Source organism: Microcaecilia unicolor, chromosome 1, assembly GCF_901765095.1.
Source record: "Microcaecilia unicolor chromosome 1, aMicUni1.1, whole genome shotgun sequence".
NCBI classification, from domain to species: Eukaryota; Metazoa; Chordata; class Amphibia; order Gymnophiona; family Siphonopidae; genus Microcaecilia; species Microcaecilia unicolor.
Window position 1 is genome coordinate 687978026 of NC_044031.1, and position 19749 is coordinate 687997774.

A 19749-nucleotide genomic window follows, 5' to 3' on the forward strand; every position below is an offset into this window, starting at 1 on the left:
AGATTTGGGTGGGATACCAGTGCCAGAAATGGTATTCGAAGCTGATGAGTCAGAGAAACTTAATGAATTCTCTCTAAACCTGGAGGATGTAATGGGGCAGTTCTACAAACTGAAGAGTAGCAAATCTCCTGGATCGGATGGTATTCATCCCAGAGTACTGATAGAACTGAAAAATGAGCTTGCGGAGCTATTGTTAGTAATATGTAATTTATCCTTAAAATCGAGCGTGGTACGCAACACTGTTACCTCTCGTACTAATGCTAATGCCCTGCACGGCTGCACGCTACCAAGGACTATATCTGAAATGGCTCCCCCTCTTGTTGGTTCCTGGACCAGTTGCTCCAAGAAGCAGTCATTTATTACATCTAGGAATTTTATCTCTCTGGTGCTCCCTTATTTATCCAGTCAATATTAGGGTAATTGAAACTACCCATTATTATACTTTTGCTCACAGCATTGGAGACGTATAGTCCCACTTGCTCATGACAGGAATTTAATTTTATGGGTGTTCTTTTTTTTTTTTTGGTTGACTATCAGCAAATCTATTGGTTGGAATCCTGATTAAAAGAAGACCAGAAAGTCATCCAGTCTATTCTCTTAGGGGTCCTATTACTAAGGTGCACTGCAAAATGGGCTGCGATAGTGAAAATTTTGCCGAAAGTGGATGTGCGGCAAAATCAAAATTGGTGCGCGTCCATTTTGTGTCTGAGACTTTACTGCCACCCATTCACTTAGCAGTAAGGTCTCACGCGTTAACCGGGCGGTAATGGTCAACGCATGTACAATGCTGATTATCACCCGGTTTTTGCCGTGCACCAGAAAATAAAATATATTTTCCGGCGTGCGTAGTGGATGCGCGTAAAAAATGAAATTACCGCCCGGGCCGCATGGTAGCAGGGCGGGAACTTGGAATTGATGTGCATCGGACATGTGTAGGCACTTATGCAGCTTAGTAAAAGGACCCCTTAATCTGTCTATCTGGAAAGTGAATAACCCCCACCTCCAATATGCATATGTAGCTAATTCCTTAAGGGACCCTTTTACTAAGCCGCAGTAGGGCTAACGCACAGGTAGCATGCGCCAAATCAACACTACCACTGGGGTAGCATGAGCACCCAGCGGTAATTCCAAAGTTGGCATGCGCTGTTAACTGTGGTAGAAAATCATTTTCTATTTTCTACTGCGGAGGATGTTCCCGCTGATAATCAGCAGTGCAGCCACATTGTTTTGCGCTGCCTGATTACTGCACGAATATCATGCAAGTCCTTACTGCCAAGCATAGGAGCCAACTTTTCAAAATTATTGGGGGTGCTAAGCCCAATGGAAATGACCCCTCCCTGGACACATACAACGAATTTTCTCAATATTGGGGGTGCTCAAGCACCCACAGAGTCGGCTCCAATGCTGCCAAGTAAATAGGTGGCGGTAAGGGCTCAGGCAGTAAATAGCCATGCGCTACTTTTCATATTAGTGCACAGCCATTTACTGCCCCATTTAAAAAAGGCATTATTACCCGCCACGGTAAAAAATGACCCAGTACGCACCAATTTCACACTTCCAATTAGCCCAGATCACTTTATACCACAGCTTAGTAAAAGGGCCCTTAAGTATAATTTGCTCTTTGTTTTATCACTGACATACTTGACTTTTGTGTTCTGTAATTAGTCTCTAATAGCATTAAAGCTGAACCTGTAAGTTTCCAAAAAGGTGCAGTTAATCAATTCTTAAATAATTCAATTTAAGCTCCCTCTCAACCCAGGAGAATTGTTACCTCACAAAAATCTTATTTCAGAAACCTCTGCTATGTTTCATCAGGATACACTCCTTTAAATTTCAGATGCCAAACATAAAAATGTCTAAATAAAACATTCCTAGCCTGCTAAAACAAAACAAAACAGGTCGAAAGCTATATCAAGGTACATGGCTTCAGAAAGCATATTATTATTTGGATTTCCTTTTGTTTTAAGCTTTGCAGTAATAATATGTTTGTAAGGATAGACATCTCAACTTCATGGAATGATCTGCAGTGAGGCTGTCAGCACTTGTGTAGTCTGCGATCCCTGGTGTGCATCATTAACCAGAAAAGGTAATTGGAGACTCGACGGCACAAAGCATCTTTTTCTGGTTTAAAAACATTCATTTTGTGAGACTTTTGAGCTGTTGGAACGCTGAGGCTGAGCTGGTGGTTTGGTGACAGAGCTTTGCACTGCTGTGCAGCAGAGCCTTCTTTCAATTCCCAGGTCAGGTCTTTCAGGAGGGAAGGGGGAGGCAAACAAAAATCCCAACTTGTGGGGTGCTAAACCAGAGCCAGACTCGGTATTTTGGATGGGCCCTTCCACGCACATGTGCCCCTCCCCCCCAACCACACACCGCAAATATCTTCCAAGAGATATTTTTTAAGAATATAAGAGGGGTTTTTTTTCACCTACCCCACATCTTCTCCCTCTGCTCTGCGGTGTCCCGGCATCTGCGCTCCTGTCTCTGAACTCCGTCCCTCCCCGATGTTGGTACAGGTGTCCCTGGCACCTGCAGTGATTCATTCTCGCTGCTTGCGCCGGCCCCGCGGGCTTCCATCTGCCATGTCACTTCTGCCCTCTCTAACATCATTGCTTGTTTACTGTCTGGTGGAACGCAGCAGATGGAAGCCTGTGGGGCAGAAGCGGAGCCAGGTTAATGGCGTGGGGGGAGCAAAAGCGTTGAGAGAGCGGACTTGCGCCAGCACACATTTTCAATGCAACACGACGAGAAAAAATAGGCACTGGCGGAACTCTGTTTGGGGGTGCGGCTGCTCCCCTGGCACCCCACCTAGCTATGCCACTGCTGTGGGGTTGGCACAAGCAGCGAGAATGAATCGTTGCAGGCGCCGAGGACACCTGTACCGACACCGGGGATGGAAGGGGTTCAGAGACCGGAGTGCAGATGCCAGGACGTTGCGGAAGAGAGGGGGGAAGAGAGCAGTGTGGCGCTGCAGCTGGGTGGGCCTGAGCCAAGATGTGCCCACCCAGGCCCACCCTTAGTTACGCCATTGTGCTAAACTCAGTTCAAATTATCCCTCCTTGGACAGAGTGAAAAAATCTGCAGAGTTCACATCTACGGGTGGAAGAGAATCATATTCACGTTGTTGAGGCCTCCTCATCTCATAAAGAGTTAGCAGGCACAACCTTGCATCTTGACTCGTCTGCAGATTCCAGCCAGAAACATACCACCTCAATCGCTCTCCGATGCAGAGACTCCTTGGGTTCTACTAAGAGAACTGTGTGTGCTTGCTCTCATGTATACTAGTAGTAGTAATAAGAATAAATCAAACATGAACAATAGGCAATTACAGCAGTAAAAATATTCAAATAACAATATCATACTTTGTATTGGTATTTGAATATTTTTACTGCTGTAATTGCCTATTGTTCATGTTTGATTTATTCTTACTGTACACTGCCTTGAGGGAATTCCTTCAAAAAGCAGTAAATAAATCCTAATAAAGAAATAAATGTAATGGCAATGCTTAGAAACTGGATTTAGGGGCCTGTTTACAAAAATGTGGTGAATTTTTGCACTTAATGTGAGTTAAATGCATAACCCACATTGAGTGCAAAGCCAGTTTTTGTTGAGTTGGCTAATGGGATATTTGGTTTTATTTCCCTTTCTATGTTTTAAATTCCCTATTGAGGTTCTATTGCTTGTTCGTTTGTACTCTGGTTATTAATGTTGTGCTGGTAAGTACCCCTCCCTTTCTGTAACTTTGTGTTCTATGTTGTATTAGTATGTTTAAAGTGTTTTAAACCATTATTATTATTACCTTATCTTTCAGTGGAAGTAAAATCCGGGCTGGCTCAATCTGTCCTCCATGACCTGGAGCCATCTGGTAACCCTAGACGTACATCACCTTAATGAGCTTATGAATGGTGGTATACCAAGTACCTCAGATAAATAAATCAACCAACCCCTACCCTTCCTTTCCCAGTATCACTGCAATGTGTTTCGTGATTCATTTAATTTTTGGGTAGAGAGGTGTGGTAGCCGTGCTAGTCCACGTTTAAAGGTAATCAATAGAAATAAAACAAAATAAAACATGGAAAAGAAAATAAGATGATACCTTTTTTATTGGACATAACATTACATTTCTTGATTAGCTTTCAAAGGTTGCCCTTCTTCGTCAGATCGGAAATAAGCAAATGTTGGTAGATGATAGTATATATAAGTGAAACATCAAAGCATTTCAGTGACAGTCTAACAGGATGGGGGTGGATAGGTGAAAGACAGGAAGAGTCGCAGGGATGAGGGATAGGGAGATATGCTTGGAGATAGGAGGGTGACAAAGCAGTACAATTTTATGGTTTATAATGGGCTAGAAAACCCAGATCTTTGTTAAGTCCTGTCTGGTGGGTGTCAAAATATTTAATCATTCTGACTTCAAAGGTCTTACGTTCCTGTATTGTTTTAAAGTTCACTTTCAGGATTCTTACCATGAAATCATTGGTACAGTGTTCTGGTTTTGTAAAGTGCTGCCCCACAGAGGTGATATTCTGATTGGTACTAGCATTTTTCATATGGTGTCTATGTAAATTAAATCTATTTTATTTTATTTTAAATCTATTTTATTAAATTAATTTTAACTCACAACTATTTCCGCTTTAACAATGATATCTATCTACAAATAATGGGCACTGCAATGGGCTCCAGGACAGCACCCCAATATGCCAACCTCTTTATGGCTGAGCTGGAAGAGACATTTCTGAATACATATCAGACCAAACCCCTAAAATACTACCGGTACATCGATGACATTTTTATGATTTGGACTGAGGGAGAAGAAACTCTGAAACAATTTTACAATTCCTTCAATACATACCATCCTACATTCAGATTCAAAATTGACTACTCCCCAGAAAAAGTCAATTTTTTGGACACCACAGTCTCAATCAGTGATGGCTATATACAAACATCCATATACAAGAAACCCACAGACAAATGCGGCTACCTCCACAACTCCAGCTTCTATCCTTCACATACAAAAAGATCCATTATTTATAGCCAAGCCACAAGATACCACCGTATCTGCTCTGACCCAGGGGACAGAAACAGACACCTTGAAATCCTGACTGCATCCTTCGAACAGAAAGGCTACAACCCCAAAATAATCTCTAACAATATTGCCTCCTCCCTCAAAACACCCAGGGAAAATCTGTTACAGTACAAAGAAAAAAAAGCCACAGACAGAATCCCCCTTATAGTGACATACAACCCAGAGCTGGAAAAATTAAGAAAAATCATAAAAGATCTGCAGCCTCTACTCCAGGAGGATGAATTACTGAAAGAGATATTCCCATACCCACCAGCCACCCAACTTAAAACACAAGCTAATTAGAAGTAAGCTCCCAACACAGACTCAAAAAGAAGAGAATGGCACACATCCTTGCAATATATCCAGCTGTAAACTATGCCAAAACATTTCACAGGACCCCAAGGTCATTCACAAAGGAAAAATGTTCAACATTAAGGAATCTTTCACGTGCTCATCTTTCAATGTGGTATATATCATTCAGTGTAAAAAATGCAACGAAGGCTGCTACAAGTCAGATGCTAAAGAAGAGATTTAATTTACGTGATAGATACCATATGAAAAATGCTAGTACCAATCAGGATGTCACCTCTGTGGGGCAGCACTTTACAAAACCAGAACACTGTACCAGTGATTTCATAGTAAGAATCCTGAAAGGGAACTTTAAAACAATACAGGAACGTAAGACCTTTGAAGTCAGAATGATTAAATATTTTGACACCCACCAGACAGGACTTAACAAAGATCTGGGTTTTCTAGCCCATTATAAACCATAAAATTGTACTGCTTTGTCACCCTCCTGTCTCCATGCATATCTCCCTGTCCCTCATCCACCCGACTCTTCCTGTCTCTCATCTATCCACCCCCATCCTGTTAGACTGTCATTGAAATGCTTTGATGTTTCACTTATATATACTGTCATCTACCAACATTTGATTATTTCCGATCTGACAAAGAAGAGCAACTTCGAAAGCTAATCAAGAAATGTATTAAGTTATGTCCAATAAAAAAGGTATCATCTTATTTTCTTTTCCATGTTTTATTTTGTTTTATTTCTATTGATTACATTTATTTTTTGGCAATGTGATTTTTGGTCATTCTGTTCTGACCTGTGGAAGGCCAGCTTATAAGCTAGCTGTGAATGTGTATTAAGTTGAATTTTATGTGATGATCATTAAACTGAAAATTGACATCATGATACTGATTTTTGTTGGGAGAAAAGGAGTTGGAGTGATCATGATTGTTGAGTTTTAATTATGAAAATTTTGGTGAGGACCCTAGGGGCCTGAAAATTAATAGGAGGATTGGAAGGCTGAAGGTTCGCTTAAGGTGCCTTATACCCTTTCATCAGTCCTAAGCGGATTCTGTAAGAGAAATGATTCTTTTTAAAGGGAACTCAGGGAAGCAGCCATTGAATAACAGTGAATACAAACTAAAAACACATAGAAATGACAGCCTCCCTTATTCCCATACTGAACCTGAACCTTAATAGAATCTTTAGAATTTTGCTATTTAGAGGATGATAGCTGTTCTTGCTACTGTGGTTAGTGAGCCTGGTTCAAACAACTCATGCTTTGTCCATCTTCAAAGAAATTGATGCGTCCTCTAAGAAAGAATTAACCCACCAGTTGAAGCGTTCAATGATTTTCAGCTGAAAATCTTTGCTGAAGCCCCCTGTTAACTTCTTCTGGTTCATCTGAAGATTGCCCCACTGCAGAAATGAGGTGGTAAGCTGAAGCCCTAAAAACAGCACACATAAATCCCTGTCTCAACAGGCTTCAGTCTGCAATATCTCAGAAAATGTCTCTTGTCCTCCTGCAAAACTTCCCCAAATAGCAGCCAGAAATGGCAATGTTGGCACCATATTACAAGTAGTAATTCTGCCAGACACCTCTGTCATTACACCATTTTTTTTGGTTGGTCTGTGGCTGTTGACTTCACTGGAGCCTTAGGAAGGATTTCAGTTTAATCCAAGAGTATTATAAATATATACAGTATCCTTAGTTACTATACTTACTATATGGTTAGGTCATTGCGTTTGGTTTTCCAACCCACTCAAATTCAAGTTTAGAAACTAGTTAAATCTGCTGAATTACTTGTAGGTTGTGTTACTTTTAATTGATACCAATACAAACAAACAAACAAACCCCCACTTGGGTCAATATGCAGTTTTTCCTGTGAATGCTGATTGCCATAGTTGAAATAAATCCCAGATAAGTTATCCAGTTAGTAAACAGAATACTGCTCCTAACCATAAAACTTTGGGGACTGCCCTTGATCTGCCCTGGCGATATCTAGATAAATAGGTCTTCTGATTGGCAAATTTCACAAATAGTCTGGCATGCATTAATAAGTTTATGACTATCCCTGTACCTTAGTACATTGAGTTCCTAGACTTCAAGTCCTTGTAGACAAGGACAGAGGTATGCAAATTGTTTTTTTTATGGTACAAACGCTGATAATAGTACATAAACAGCAAATAACTTATTGTGCAACTTTTCATCCTTGTGTATGTAAGCTCAATTGTTACTTGTTTCTTTGCTCAAAATGTTTGCAGATTTTTGTGGCTTTACAGTTCCCCTGTGATGATAATATTTATTTGTTAGGATTTATTTACCACCTTTTTGAAGGAATTCACACAAGTTGGTGTACAGTAAGAATAAATCAAACATAAGCAATAGACAATTCCAGCAGTAAAAATATTCAAATAACAATACAGAGTATGGCATAGTATACTACTTACAATGTCAACACAATATGTAATAGAACATTTTAATTGACGGTGTAGGGTATAATGTCAACACTATATATAATATATATATATATATATATATATATATATATATATATATATATATATATATATATATATATATCTACTATAATAAAACTCACCCTCAACGTTCTGAGGACACTGACATCAGTGAAGCCAAGCTCTGACTTCCTTTAAAAAGGTTCGAAGGTTCGTGGTGGTGAAGCCACCAAAATCGCTCTGGGCCCCGCCCTCGAGGGCGGAGCAATGGCTGAACAATGAAGGGCTTGGCAGGGAGGGAGGCAGGGAGGTGGGGGGGGGAAATCGCTCTGGGACCCGCCCTCTAGGGCGGAGCAATGGCAGAACAATGAAGAGGTTGGCAGGGAGGGAGGAGGGGGGAAATCGCTCCGGGCCCCGCCCTCAAGGGCGGAGCAATGGCAGAACAACGAAGGGGTTGGCAGGGAGGGAGGCGGGGGGGTGGGACATCGCTCCAGGCCCCGCCCTCGCATCAAACGTCATGACGTTGGGGGCGAAGCAATGGCAGAACAAGGAAGGGGTTGGCGACGAAAACCTTGCTAGCGCCCGTTTCATTTGCTCTGAAACAGGCTTCTTTTACTAGTATATATATAATTCTGGTCACTGCATCTCAAAAAAAGATATAGTGGAATCAGAAAAGGTACAGAGAAGGGCAATGAAAATGATAAATGGGATGGGACGACTTCCCTATGAGGAAAGGCTAAACCGGCTAGGGCTGTTCAGCTCGGAGAAAAGACGGCTGAGGGGAGATATGATAGAGGTCTATAAAACAATGAGTGGAGTGCAATGGGTAGATGTGAATCGCTTGTTTACTCTTTCCAAAAGTACTAGGACTAGGAGGCACGCAATGAAGCTACAAAGTGGTAATTTTAAAACAAATCAGAGAAAATATTTCTTCACACAACGTGTAATTAAACTCTGGAATTCGTTGCCAGAGAATGTTATAAAAGCAGTTAGCTTAGTGGGGTTTAAGAAAGGTTTGGATAACTTCCTAAAAGAAAAGTCCATAAGCCTTTGTTAACATGGCCTTGGGGAAAATCCACTTCTTATTTCTAGGATAAGCACCATACAATGTATTCTACTGTTTTGGGATCTTGCTAGGTACTTGTGACCTGGGTTGGAAACAGGATGCTGGGCTCGATGGACCTTTGGTCTGTCCCAGTATGGCAAACGCTTATCTCTCTATATAAAATGCACCTCCAACATTCTAATGAAGCCGCCATAAGTCCCAACATTCTAAATCTGTGGTGGTGTAGATCAAAGTTTGCCCATGAGTGTTTGCCCTGCCCTCGCCTGTAAGGGAAGGGATGCTACTTTAGCTATCATAAGAGGGGGGGAGAGAGGGGGGGACAAAGGGGAAGAGAGGAGTAGGAGGGGGGAACACACACTCTCTCACACTCACTGTGTCTCACATACGCACTCGCACACAGTCATTCTGAAACACACACACAGTCACTCACAGATACACAACCACACAGACACAATCTCTCTCTGACACACAATCGCACAGTCACTCTCTCTCTCTCTCACAGTCACTCTCACACACACACACTCACTCAAACATACACACTACGAGGAAAACCTGGCTAGCGCTCGTTTCATTTGTTTCGGAAACGGGCCTTTTTTTACTAGTGTTCTTATAATATCTATATATAATATATAAAATATACACTCCATTTAAGTGCACGTCGGATAAGTGCATGCTCTGTTTAACTGCATGCCGTACTCGGTTACGTTTTTGGTGCCATCAATTTCTAAGGGGACAAACTTTGGTTTAGCGCACCACTGATAAGTGCAAGATTCGCTTACATGCATGGTTTAAGACCGCTCCTCTGCAGGGAAGACTCTGCATAAGAGCAGAATATGGAAGCCGATTGGCGTGTGACAACCAACAATATTTCAAATTTACCACCCCTTTAGCTGCCACAGGCAGAATAAGTGAAAGAATGTTGTTAGAGTGTACACTGGGGTCGTCGTCGTCATCATCATCGCGGCGGAACTGTAAGATTTTAACACTGGTTGAACGAATAGAAGTTCTTAAAAAATTAGAAAACAAACAAAGCCAAGCAGCTATTGCTAAAGAATATGGTGTCAATCCCAGTCAAATTTCACGTCTTGAAGCAGAAAGACCAGCTTCTGGAAGACTGGCAAAACAATACAAATCCACAATGGAAACGAAAACGGGCGGAAAAAGCTGAGGAGGTAGAAGATGCTCTTCTTCGGTGGTTTTCTCGAGTCAGGAGCAGACAGTTTCCTGTCAGTGGTCCACTGCTTATGGAGAAATCTAACCAGGTAGCAGAAAGTCTTGGACTGACTGAATTCAAAGCCACTGTTGAATGGTTGGAAAGATGGAAAGAGAGGAACAGCATAAAATTCAAGAAACAGCATGGTGAGAAACAAGATGCTGATGACTTTGGTGCTGAAAGTTGGGTTGTTTCAGGTCTTCCTACCATCTTGAACGAGTTTGCACCTTGTGACATTTTCAATGCTGGCAAAAACGGTCTCTACTGGCGAGCGATTCCTGATAGAACACTTGCATTCAAACAAGCCGAAACTACGGGAGGTAAAATGTCGAAGGACCGACTGACGATCCTCCTTTGCTGCAATATGGATGGGAGTGAGAAGTTGGAACCCCTCGTCACTGGAAAGAGCAAACAGCCCAATTGCTTCAAGAAAGTTAAGCGACTTCCTGTGTCATACGAGGCTAACGCAAATTCATAGATGCCTGGGGAAATTTGGAAGCAGTGTTAAAGAAGTTAGACACTAGATGCAGGCACAAAGGCATCAGATTTTGTTACTTTGTGATAATTGTGCTGCACACAGGGATGATGTCAGGCTGTCAACGTCAAGGTGGTCTTCCTGCCACCAAACACTACCTCTCTGATCCAACCTATGGATCAGGGCATAATAGCCAATTTGAAGCGCTGCGTACGCTTTGTAGCACTATAGAAATGCTAAATAGTAGTAGTAGTAATTTCAAACAACATTATCGGGCTCTTGTTGTACGTCGTCTGATGAGCATTTTGGATGACCAGACTGGCAAGGATAAACGTGCTGTTGAACTGGCTCGTAATCTATCACTGTTGGATTCCCTACATATGCAGAAAGAAGCCTGGAATCATGTTACACAGGCAACCATTGTTAACTGCTACAAGCAGGCAAGCTTTGTTAAGGATGTGGAGAGGGACGAAACAGATGTATATATTGCAAACGTGCCAGATGGACAGGTTATTGACATCCCAGTTGGAGTTACTGAAGAGGAGTTTCATCACTACGTAGCTGTTGATTACGATCTACAAACAGCTGATGACAGCACTGATGTGGAAATATGCGCCTACATGCAGGCAACAATGGCTGATGATGAAACAGAGGATGAAATGAGCAGTGAGGCACATGCTGAAGAAATTCAACAACCTCCACCTGTCACTTTTGCAAGAGCGCTGGAGAGTCTCAACACCGTGCGGGCCTATCTGGAGGCCACTGGATGTCAGTGCTATATGACAGTTTTTACCGTCTGGCAGACATAGTCTATGGAACTCACAGACCCATTAGTGTACAGAGGACTATAACTGATTACTTCAAGTAAGCCTAATGTCAGTTAACGGAGACTGTATACTGTACGTATAATAATAAACAGTACTGTACATATGTTTATCAGATGTCAAGCTTCTTTGGGTCACAACGATTAAGTGCAAGCTCCGGTTAACTGCATGCATTTCTTTGGTCCCAGACCCTTGCACTTAAGCGGATTGCACTGTATATATATCTATATCTGTATCTATATATATCTATATATATCAAACATATAAATGGCAAGTGACCGACTCACCTGCAAATGCGCAGTAGAGACTTCCCTCTCTGTCCCGCCCTCGCGTCAAGACGTGATGACGTCAGAGGGTGGAACAGAGAGGGAAACGGAGTCGGACTGTCGGACGCTGCCACTGGAGCCTGGAAACGAACATTGCACGCACCAACCTCCACCCTCCCCCCATCCCCACCGCCGCTGCCGCCCCCCTCCGTATCAGGTCCCCTGCACTGACCTGACAGTGCCTCTCACCTCCGTGTGGAAGCGCTGCAGGCGGCGAGGAGGGTAGCTGGAAATCTCGCCCGTTTTAACGGGCTTAACGGCTAGTATATATATATATATATATAGGGTATAATGTCAATATGCATGGCTTTGCTGTTGGTAGACTTTGGCACTCATTCTTGAATCATATGGACTTCTCAAAAGACTGAAATGGGCATCCATCTGCTTGAACTGTCCAAATCTCAATTTTGCAAAGGCAGAATTGGGACGTCCAACACTGTAGTACGTCCAAATAGCAAGGGAATGTGTTCTGGGCATGTTTGGGGCAGGACAAGGGAGGGTCTGAAATTTGGATATCCAACAGCAGTTATCAAAGGGGAAAAGCACCCATGTCTAAAAGCAAGAAGTCTTTTTTTAGACCTGTTTCAGGAACATCTAGGTTACAGAAGAGTGCTCTAATTGAACAGTTGTCCACTGAGGGATTAAGGCGTGAATCTCCTTAATCCCCTAGTGGTTACTGTCCTACTCCCGCTCCCCTGAAATTGAAACCAGAAGGAACTACCAGGCTGTTATGACAGCTTCAGCTATTATGGACATTCTTAATAGCCTAGTGGTTAGTGCAGTAGACTGTAAACCAAGGGACCCAGGTTCAAATACCACTTTAACTCATTTTTTTTTAATTGTGAGTCCTCCAGAAACAGAAAAATATCTACTATGCTTAAATATATAAGACACCTGCAAGCCTGAAGGGTATTGAAGTGGTGTACATTCAGGAACAATAAGTATTTTTCTGTTCATGTAGGGCTCACTATTACAAAAAAGAAAAAAGAAAAATTAAAGTGGGATTTAAACCTGGATCTCTTGGTTTACTGTCTACTGCATTAACCACTAGGCTGACCTTCTGCTCTGTGTGGCCATTTCCTAAGAATAGTGCTGTACACATATCCATATCCCTTGTTTTCCTGTTTAAAATTTGGAGAGGCGTAGTTAGATGGGTCGCCAGGGGAGCAGCCACACCCCTAAACGGACTTCCGAAGGCGCTGGCACCTATTTTTGAAATGATTTGTCACGTTTAAATTAAGTGCCGGCACCGTCAACAGTCCGCTCTCGCTCCCCCCACGCCCTCAACCTGGCTACGCTTCTGACATCCATATCACATTTTCGAACAGGCTGTATCCTATTTGAAAATACATGTGAGATGGACATCCATTTGGGACGTTCTGACCTGGACACTCCTATTCTGACTTGGATATCCTTTCAAAAATGCTCCTCTTTGTGTGGCATGCAAAGAAAATGGAATAAGAGGCAAGGTAAGAATTCTATGACTTAACCATCATCAGGATATAGCTTCTCTGCTAACGTGGAACAGTTCTTCATACACTGCTTATCTGTGAAGAATCAGTTCCCATTCCCTCCAGCTCCTTGGTATGCAAATGGCTTGCAACGATTCGTCTTTATATCATAGTATAACCTGATTCTCAGATTTTCCCCTTTCTGCCCTTCATCCATTGGCAGATCACATACTGTTGGACACAATATACACAAAAGAAGCATTGAGTTTAAATGAAACGGTTCACCAGGTATTCTAACTAGTAAGAGGTTCTGACCCACAAAGGCATTATTTCCCTAATGTTTACTCTTAAAGCATTCCTTATGTTGTTTTTCATAGGAATTGAGTCAATTTAGTAATACGATTGGAAAAAAATGAATTCCTAGATTTTGTCTTTATGTTGTGTAATTGCATAACTTAAGCAAATTTGGGTAATTTTTACCCAAAAAATGTCAAACAACAGTTTGCATAACTGACTACAAGAACTCACTGCTTACTTACATTTTCTACCATGCAAAAGTGATATCAATATGATGTCATTGTTTATGCTAACTGTGAAAATAGTGTTGACTGAAGAAGACAAGAGTCATCAAGTTTTTGCAACAACCATTACAGTGCAAAACAACGTATTGCTGAATTTCTAACAAAGAATTGGACATTGGGAGCTTTATATAAGTTTCTGAAAAAGCTTGATGAAACTTGTACGTTGGAAGGATAGTGACCATGGGAGGAAATTGATCAACATGTTATCAACGCTACACTAAGACGGTGGCATACACACATGTTCGTACTTTGTGTGTCTGCTCAGGGAGGACAATTTGAACAATTTATAACATAGTAACATCGTAGATGATGGCAGATAAAACCTGTACGATCCATTCAGTCTGCCCAACAAGATAAGATCATAGTATAAGGTATAATGTGATGCTACATTTGTATACTTGATCTTGATTTGTCCTTGTCATTTTCGGGGAACAGACATAGAAATCTGTCTGGCACTGGCCTTGTTCTCCAGCTGCTACATCTGAAACTGTCCCGCCATGATCAGGGCACAGACCGTAGAAGTCTGTCCGGCACTGGCTTTGCTTCCCAATTACTGCTGATGCCATTTAATTACCGCTAAGATTGTTTGATTACATAATGGGATTCCTTTGTGTTTATCCAACGCATTGTTGAATTCCGTTACTGTTTTCATCTCTACCACCTCCCATGAGAGGGTATTCCAGGCATCTATCACCCTCTCCATGAAAAGTACTTCCTGATATTATTCCTGAGCGGGCCCCCTTTCAACCTCAATTCATGTCTTCTAGTTCTACCACTTTCCTTTCTCTAGAAAAGGTTTGTAAAGTAATAACTTTCAATACCTTTCTACGACTGAAGTTAACCCTATCATGTACTTTGCAGAAGGAGTTCTGCGTTTGTTACTAATCAAAAAAGGTCACATAAGTTTTTGCTAAATTTACACTGGGCAACTACTATATTTTGTTCAAATTTTTGAGTCTTGTATTTTAGAAGGTATTTGAGAACAGCATTAGGGTGTGATAAAGTGTATTGTTATTGCCTTGTTTTCAATACATTTCTGCACTTTTACTGAAAATTTGACTTAAATTGGTGCACACTTACTCATGTGATAAAATGCATTTACCATATATATGTGGTTCTACATGCTAGGTCAGTAACTTGGTAATGAACACAAAAATTCTTAGGTCTTCTACATTTTATTATTAATTTGTTATGAATTTTCACCTGGATTTTAAGCATCTCAGGACCTGAAAGGTTCTGACATTAGCTATATAAGGCTAGATTCTATATATCGCGCCGAGATTTCCATGTGGAAATTGAAGCGTATTCTATAAAGTACGCTTTAATTTAGGGGTACTGTATAAAATATGCTGAGCACTGATCTATGTGTCTAAATTTAGTCGCAGTCAATTATGCCAAGTAAAAATTGGTGTAAATTCCAATGCCAAAATTAGGCGTGGAGCAGGTGTATGCTATAACAACATACATAGATTTTATAAATGCCCATGATCTGCCTATTTCACGCCTATAACCACACCCACTTTTCAACTATGTGACTTAAAATTTATGTGCATAATGTTAGAGAATATGCTTAGCGTAGTGAGTGTAAAGTCTAATTAATGCCAATTAGTGCTGATAATTACTTGTTAACCAATTAAGTTATGCACATTGTTATAGCATACGCTTCGATTTCAACATGGAAATTAAGGCATGATATATAGAATCCTGGGGATAGCATATAAAAAATGACAGCTGCAGCCTCATGAGCCCGTTTGTGCTCTTTTTTTTAACATCGATTCTTATCAGAAAAATTATGAGGCTTTATTTGTATAAGGGCTCTTTTACAAAGCTGCAGTAGGAATTAGTACTTGCCTACCATGCAACAAAAAACACTGCCACTGGATGCGCTGAGGCATCCCATGGTAGTGTGCCTATCAGCACACGCTAATCCCATGCTGAAAAATATTTTAGTACTAATGTATTTTAATGCACATTAATTAATAATAAGATGCAAGGCATGCAAATGCATGCAAAACACCTCCCTATTATGCATAATTGAATAATGCAGGTTGCATTATTTATGGAAAAATAGCACCAGCTTTGGGCTCAGGCAAATGTAATTGTGGTGCCTTTGTTATGACTGGCAGGGATGCCTAAGCCCTGCCAGCTGAAGAGGTCCTGTGAGCCAGAAGAAATCACTCTCCTACTTGCTGTAGCCAGTGGCACCGTCTTTGTGCTGCCGTCACGCTGCCCGCCGCGTGTGCTCGGTTTTCGCACCGGGGCATAGCCAGACACCCAATTTTGGATGGGCCTGGGCCCAAGGCGGGTGGGCAGAAGAACTCCGCCCTGTCCCACATGTGATTTGGTCTCTCCCTCTCTCACCTGCATGCCATATGATATTTAAATAGCAAAATCATGTCCCAAACAGTACTATCTTCAGCAGAAAATTGTTTACTTTTTTATATTGGGATTATCAGACTTCTATGCATCTCGCAACCATCTGAACAATAATGTTCTATCGTTCTTTCTTTGCAAACGAAATGGCGCGGTGCAAATCCGCATAGAATCCCACTTTAATTTTTAGTCAAAAATAGTTTTTATCAAAAATTCTTAAACATCCTTAAAAGTTGTGACTTATCTTTAATGGCAGCAGCATAAAGTTATCAGGAACCTCCGCCGACATGGCCAGGTTTCGCAATCCGCTTTATCAAGGTGGAGGCTCACTGCGAACCAACGATAAAAATAAATGTCCAACATCTTTCATAAGGGGAATCTATATAATCATAAACTATAAAGAAGGAAAAGTACATATTTACCGTTATAGCTTTCATATCGTTTGGATATTCAGACGAGCAAATGTCTAAGTTAATTCAGCGTGCTAATATCATGGATAATGATCCAGTGAACCCAGGAGGTGTATCCTGGTTTGAATTTGAATCATTGAATAGACGCCTCATACAAGCAGAATTACATGGGGATACTATGGCGCAATATATTAAATGCCATATGATCCCTAGGGGCTTAAGGATGCAAAAAGCACCATCCTTGTTTACATATGATGATGGCTTTATTAAGAAGTGGAATGCTATACTCAACAAGTGTAGTAGGGATCTAATGCTATTGATTGTTGAAACTACAGCAACAGTAGAACAAGAATTAAAATTAAAAGTATCTTCTATGTCAGATGCATTAAAAATAAACTCTCCAGCGGAAGAATACTCGAGATCTATGGCTGACTTGACTGCTAAACTGAAACTGACAAGAGAATCCATTCGTCAGTTTAAAATAAAAAAATTTAAGCGAGATGAAAGAGATTATGCCCTTAATCAAATATACTTTTGGATGAATAAGGATCGTCTTTCTAGAACAACAGCAGAAACAGTATTTATGGGGAATACCAGCGACAGTGATTCTAGTGGGGAAGATAGAAGATCTTTTCAATCTGGAAGAAATCAGGTGTTTCCTGATAGTCACCGCCCTTTTTACAGAGGTCACCGTGGGCGGCAAATTCGATTTCAGAATCAGACGAATCAAGGAGACACGTCGGGCCCGAGCAGATACTATCAGACTCGAGCCCGCACAAATCAGAATCAGCAATTATAAATGTTTCATCTTATGGGCTCTCTGCTTCTCAGGAACAGCTATTAAATCTTGGACTTGGTTTTGTCCCATCAGCTAAATATGATCCCTTTCTGATGCGTGTCTCACTATATAAGTTCTTTAGGAAATTACATCTAAAAAAGTTCTTTTTAACGAATCCATCGCTTCCTGATAGTTCTTTAGTACATCCTAAATCCTCATGGATGCCTCTGGAGAATTTGGATTCGTCAGTGATAGCATTTCAGAAATGTATCTTGAATGATCTGATAAAACTGGAGACTATATATAAACGAACGGCCCCTATCTATAATCTTTCAAAAAGTCAGTCTGAAGCACTAATTCAACTACAAAACCAATGTGAAACTTTAATAGTGCGGGCAGACAAAGGAGGGGCTGTAGTTCTTTGGGACATTAATAAATATCTATCAGAAGGCTATCGACAATTAAATGAGGATATGACTTATGAAATATCACCGGTGGATCCCTTACCAGAATTACAACGCACAATCAAAATCCTTATTGAGGAAGGCACTGTTAATGGCATGCTAACGTCACGTGAAGCTCGTTTTTTATATTCAGAATACCCAAACACTCCTAGAATATACTTTCTCCCAAAAGTACATAAAAATATTCTTAACCCGCCTGGTTGTCCGATTGTGGCATTGTGTAATACCATCTTGGAACCACTATCGATATTGTTGGACATTTTTTTGAAACCAGCTGCCCAACGAGTGAAATCATACTTGAAGGATACTACTGACTTTCTTTGTAGTCTTCAAGATATTTATCTTGGGGAAAGCTCCATCTTTGTTACAGTAGATGTTACCTCTTTATATACTGTTATCCCACAGAATGCAGCTTTAAATATCATTCAAGAAATATTGGATCAACGCTCTACTCCTCATCGGATTTCTACTGAGTTTCTTATGAAACTTGCTCATCTGGTTATTGAGAATAATTATTTCTTTTTTCAAAAACAATTTTTTATACAAAAAACAGGTATAGCGATGGGGGCCACATTGGCTCCCTCTGTTGCAACATTATATCTAGCTAAATTTGAGGATCAGATGATTTACACATTACAGGAGTTCAGCAATATTCCTTATTGGAAACGTTATTTGGATGATATTTTCTTTATTTGGGAAGGTTCAGAGACATCTTTGCTACTTTTCATGAATAAGTTGAATTCTTTACAGAATAATTTAAAATTTACATTCCACTATCATCATCAAAGTTTGGAATTTTTGGATGTTTGGATATTTAAAACATCCAATCAGATACATACTACTGTGTTTCATAAACCTACCTCTCGAAATACCCTGCTACAATTCTCTAGTTCTCATCCCTATCATCTTAAAACCAGTTTACCCATAAGTCAATTTCTAAGGATTAGAAGAATATGTTCTGAAATGGGTAGCTTTGAGGATCAAGCTAGAAAATTGACAAAGAAATTTGTAGAAAGAGGCTATCCAAAATCAATTGTTAGAAAGGCTTATTTACGAGCAAAATTTTCTAATAGGGATCTACTGTTACAATACCATGCTAATGATTCAGAAGATAAACTTACTGTTGTTCTCCCTTACTCCCCATTGAGTTCAAAAATCTTGAAAAGCATTCACCAACATTGGCAGGTTCTACAGATTTATGAATGTTTCATATACCACCCGATTGGGGCTTATAAACGGAGTAAAACTTTGGGGGAATTACTATCATACAAAAGATTGGATTATGAGGGTACTAACTCCTCTATTTTAGGTCACTCGAAATGTGGAGCATGCCAATGGTGTGATACTACCATTGAGGGTGTAGTTTGGAGATATTCTGATGACGCTCGACCTATATATGCTAGATCGAATACTAATTGTTTATCTAATAATGTGGTATATGTTATAATCTGCCCATGCCACAAGATATATGTAGGGAGATCTAGTAAACCTATTAAGGTACGTTTGAACGAACATAAATCTCGTATAAAACATCAAGTGCTATCAGCACCTTTGGTTCAACATTGGTTAGAATTTCATCATTCTTTTACAGATCTTAAATGGAGAATTATTGACCATATATGTGCGGGATGGGAGGGTGGGAATATTAGTCAATTATTAAATTTTAAAGAGCAAAGATGGATCTTTCAGCTTAAATCTCTACACCCTGACGGTTTGAATTCTGAAATAGACTGGTGGTCGCTGATTTGATTGGCTGGCTATTTTGGTTGATTATCCAATCCTGAGGTTCTCTTTTTGATCAGCTGTAGCTTATTTAAATGGAAGGCGTGTGCTTAGATGCCGCGGCCATTTTGTTGATGCAGGAACGATATGAAAGCTATAACGGTAAATATGTACTTTTCCTTCTTTATAGTTTATGATTATATAGATTCCCCTTATGAAAGATGTTGGACATTTATTTTTATCGTTGGTTCGCAG

The 19749-nt window shown here is 40.6% G+C and overlaps 1 protein-coding gene across 1 annotated transcript in view; it reads right to left on the reverse strand.

Moving 5' to 3' along the window:
- Nucleotides 1-19749, reverse strand: part of LOC115460620 (kunitz-type U19-barytoxin-Tl1a-like) — a 79270-nt gene that overhangs the window by 24421 nt on the left and 35100 nt on the right. The window contains exon 2 of the mRNA XM_030190391.1: nt 13206-13397. Within this exon, the coding sequence (XP_030046251.1) occupies nt 13206-13251 (46 nt within the window). The 5' untranslated portion in view covers nt 13252-13397. The remainder of the gene's footprint in view (nt 1-13205; nt 13398-19749) is intronic.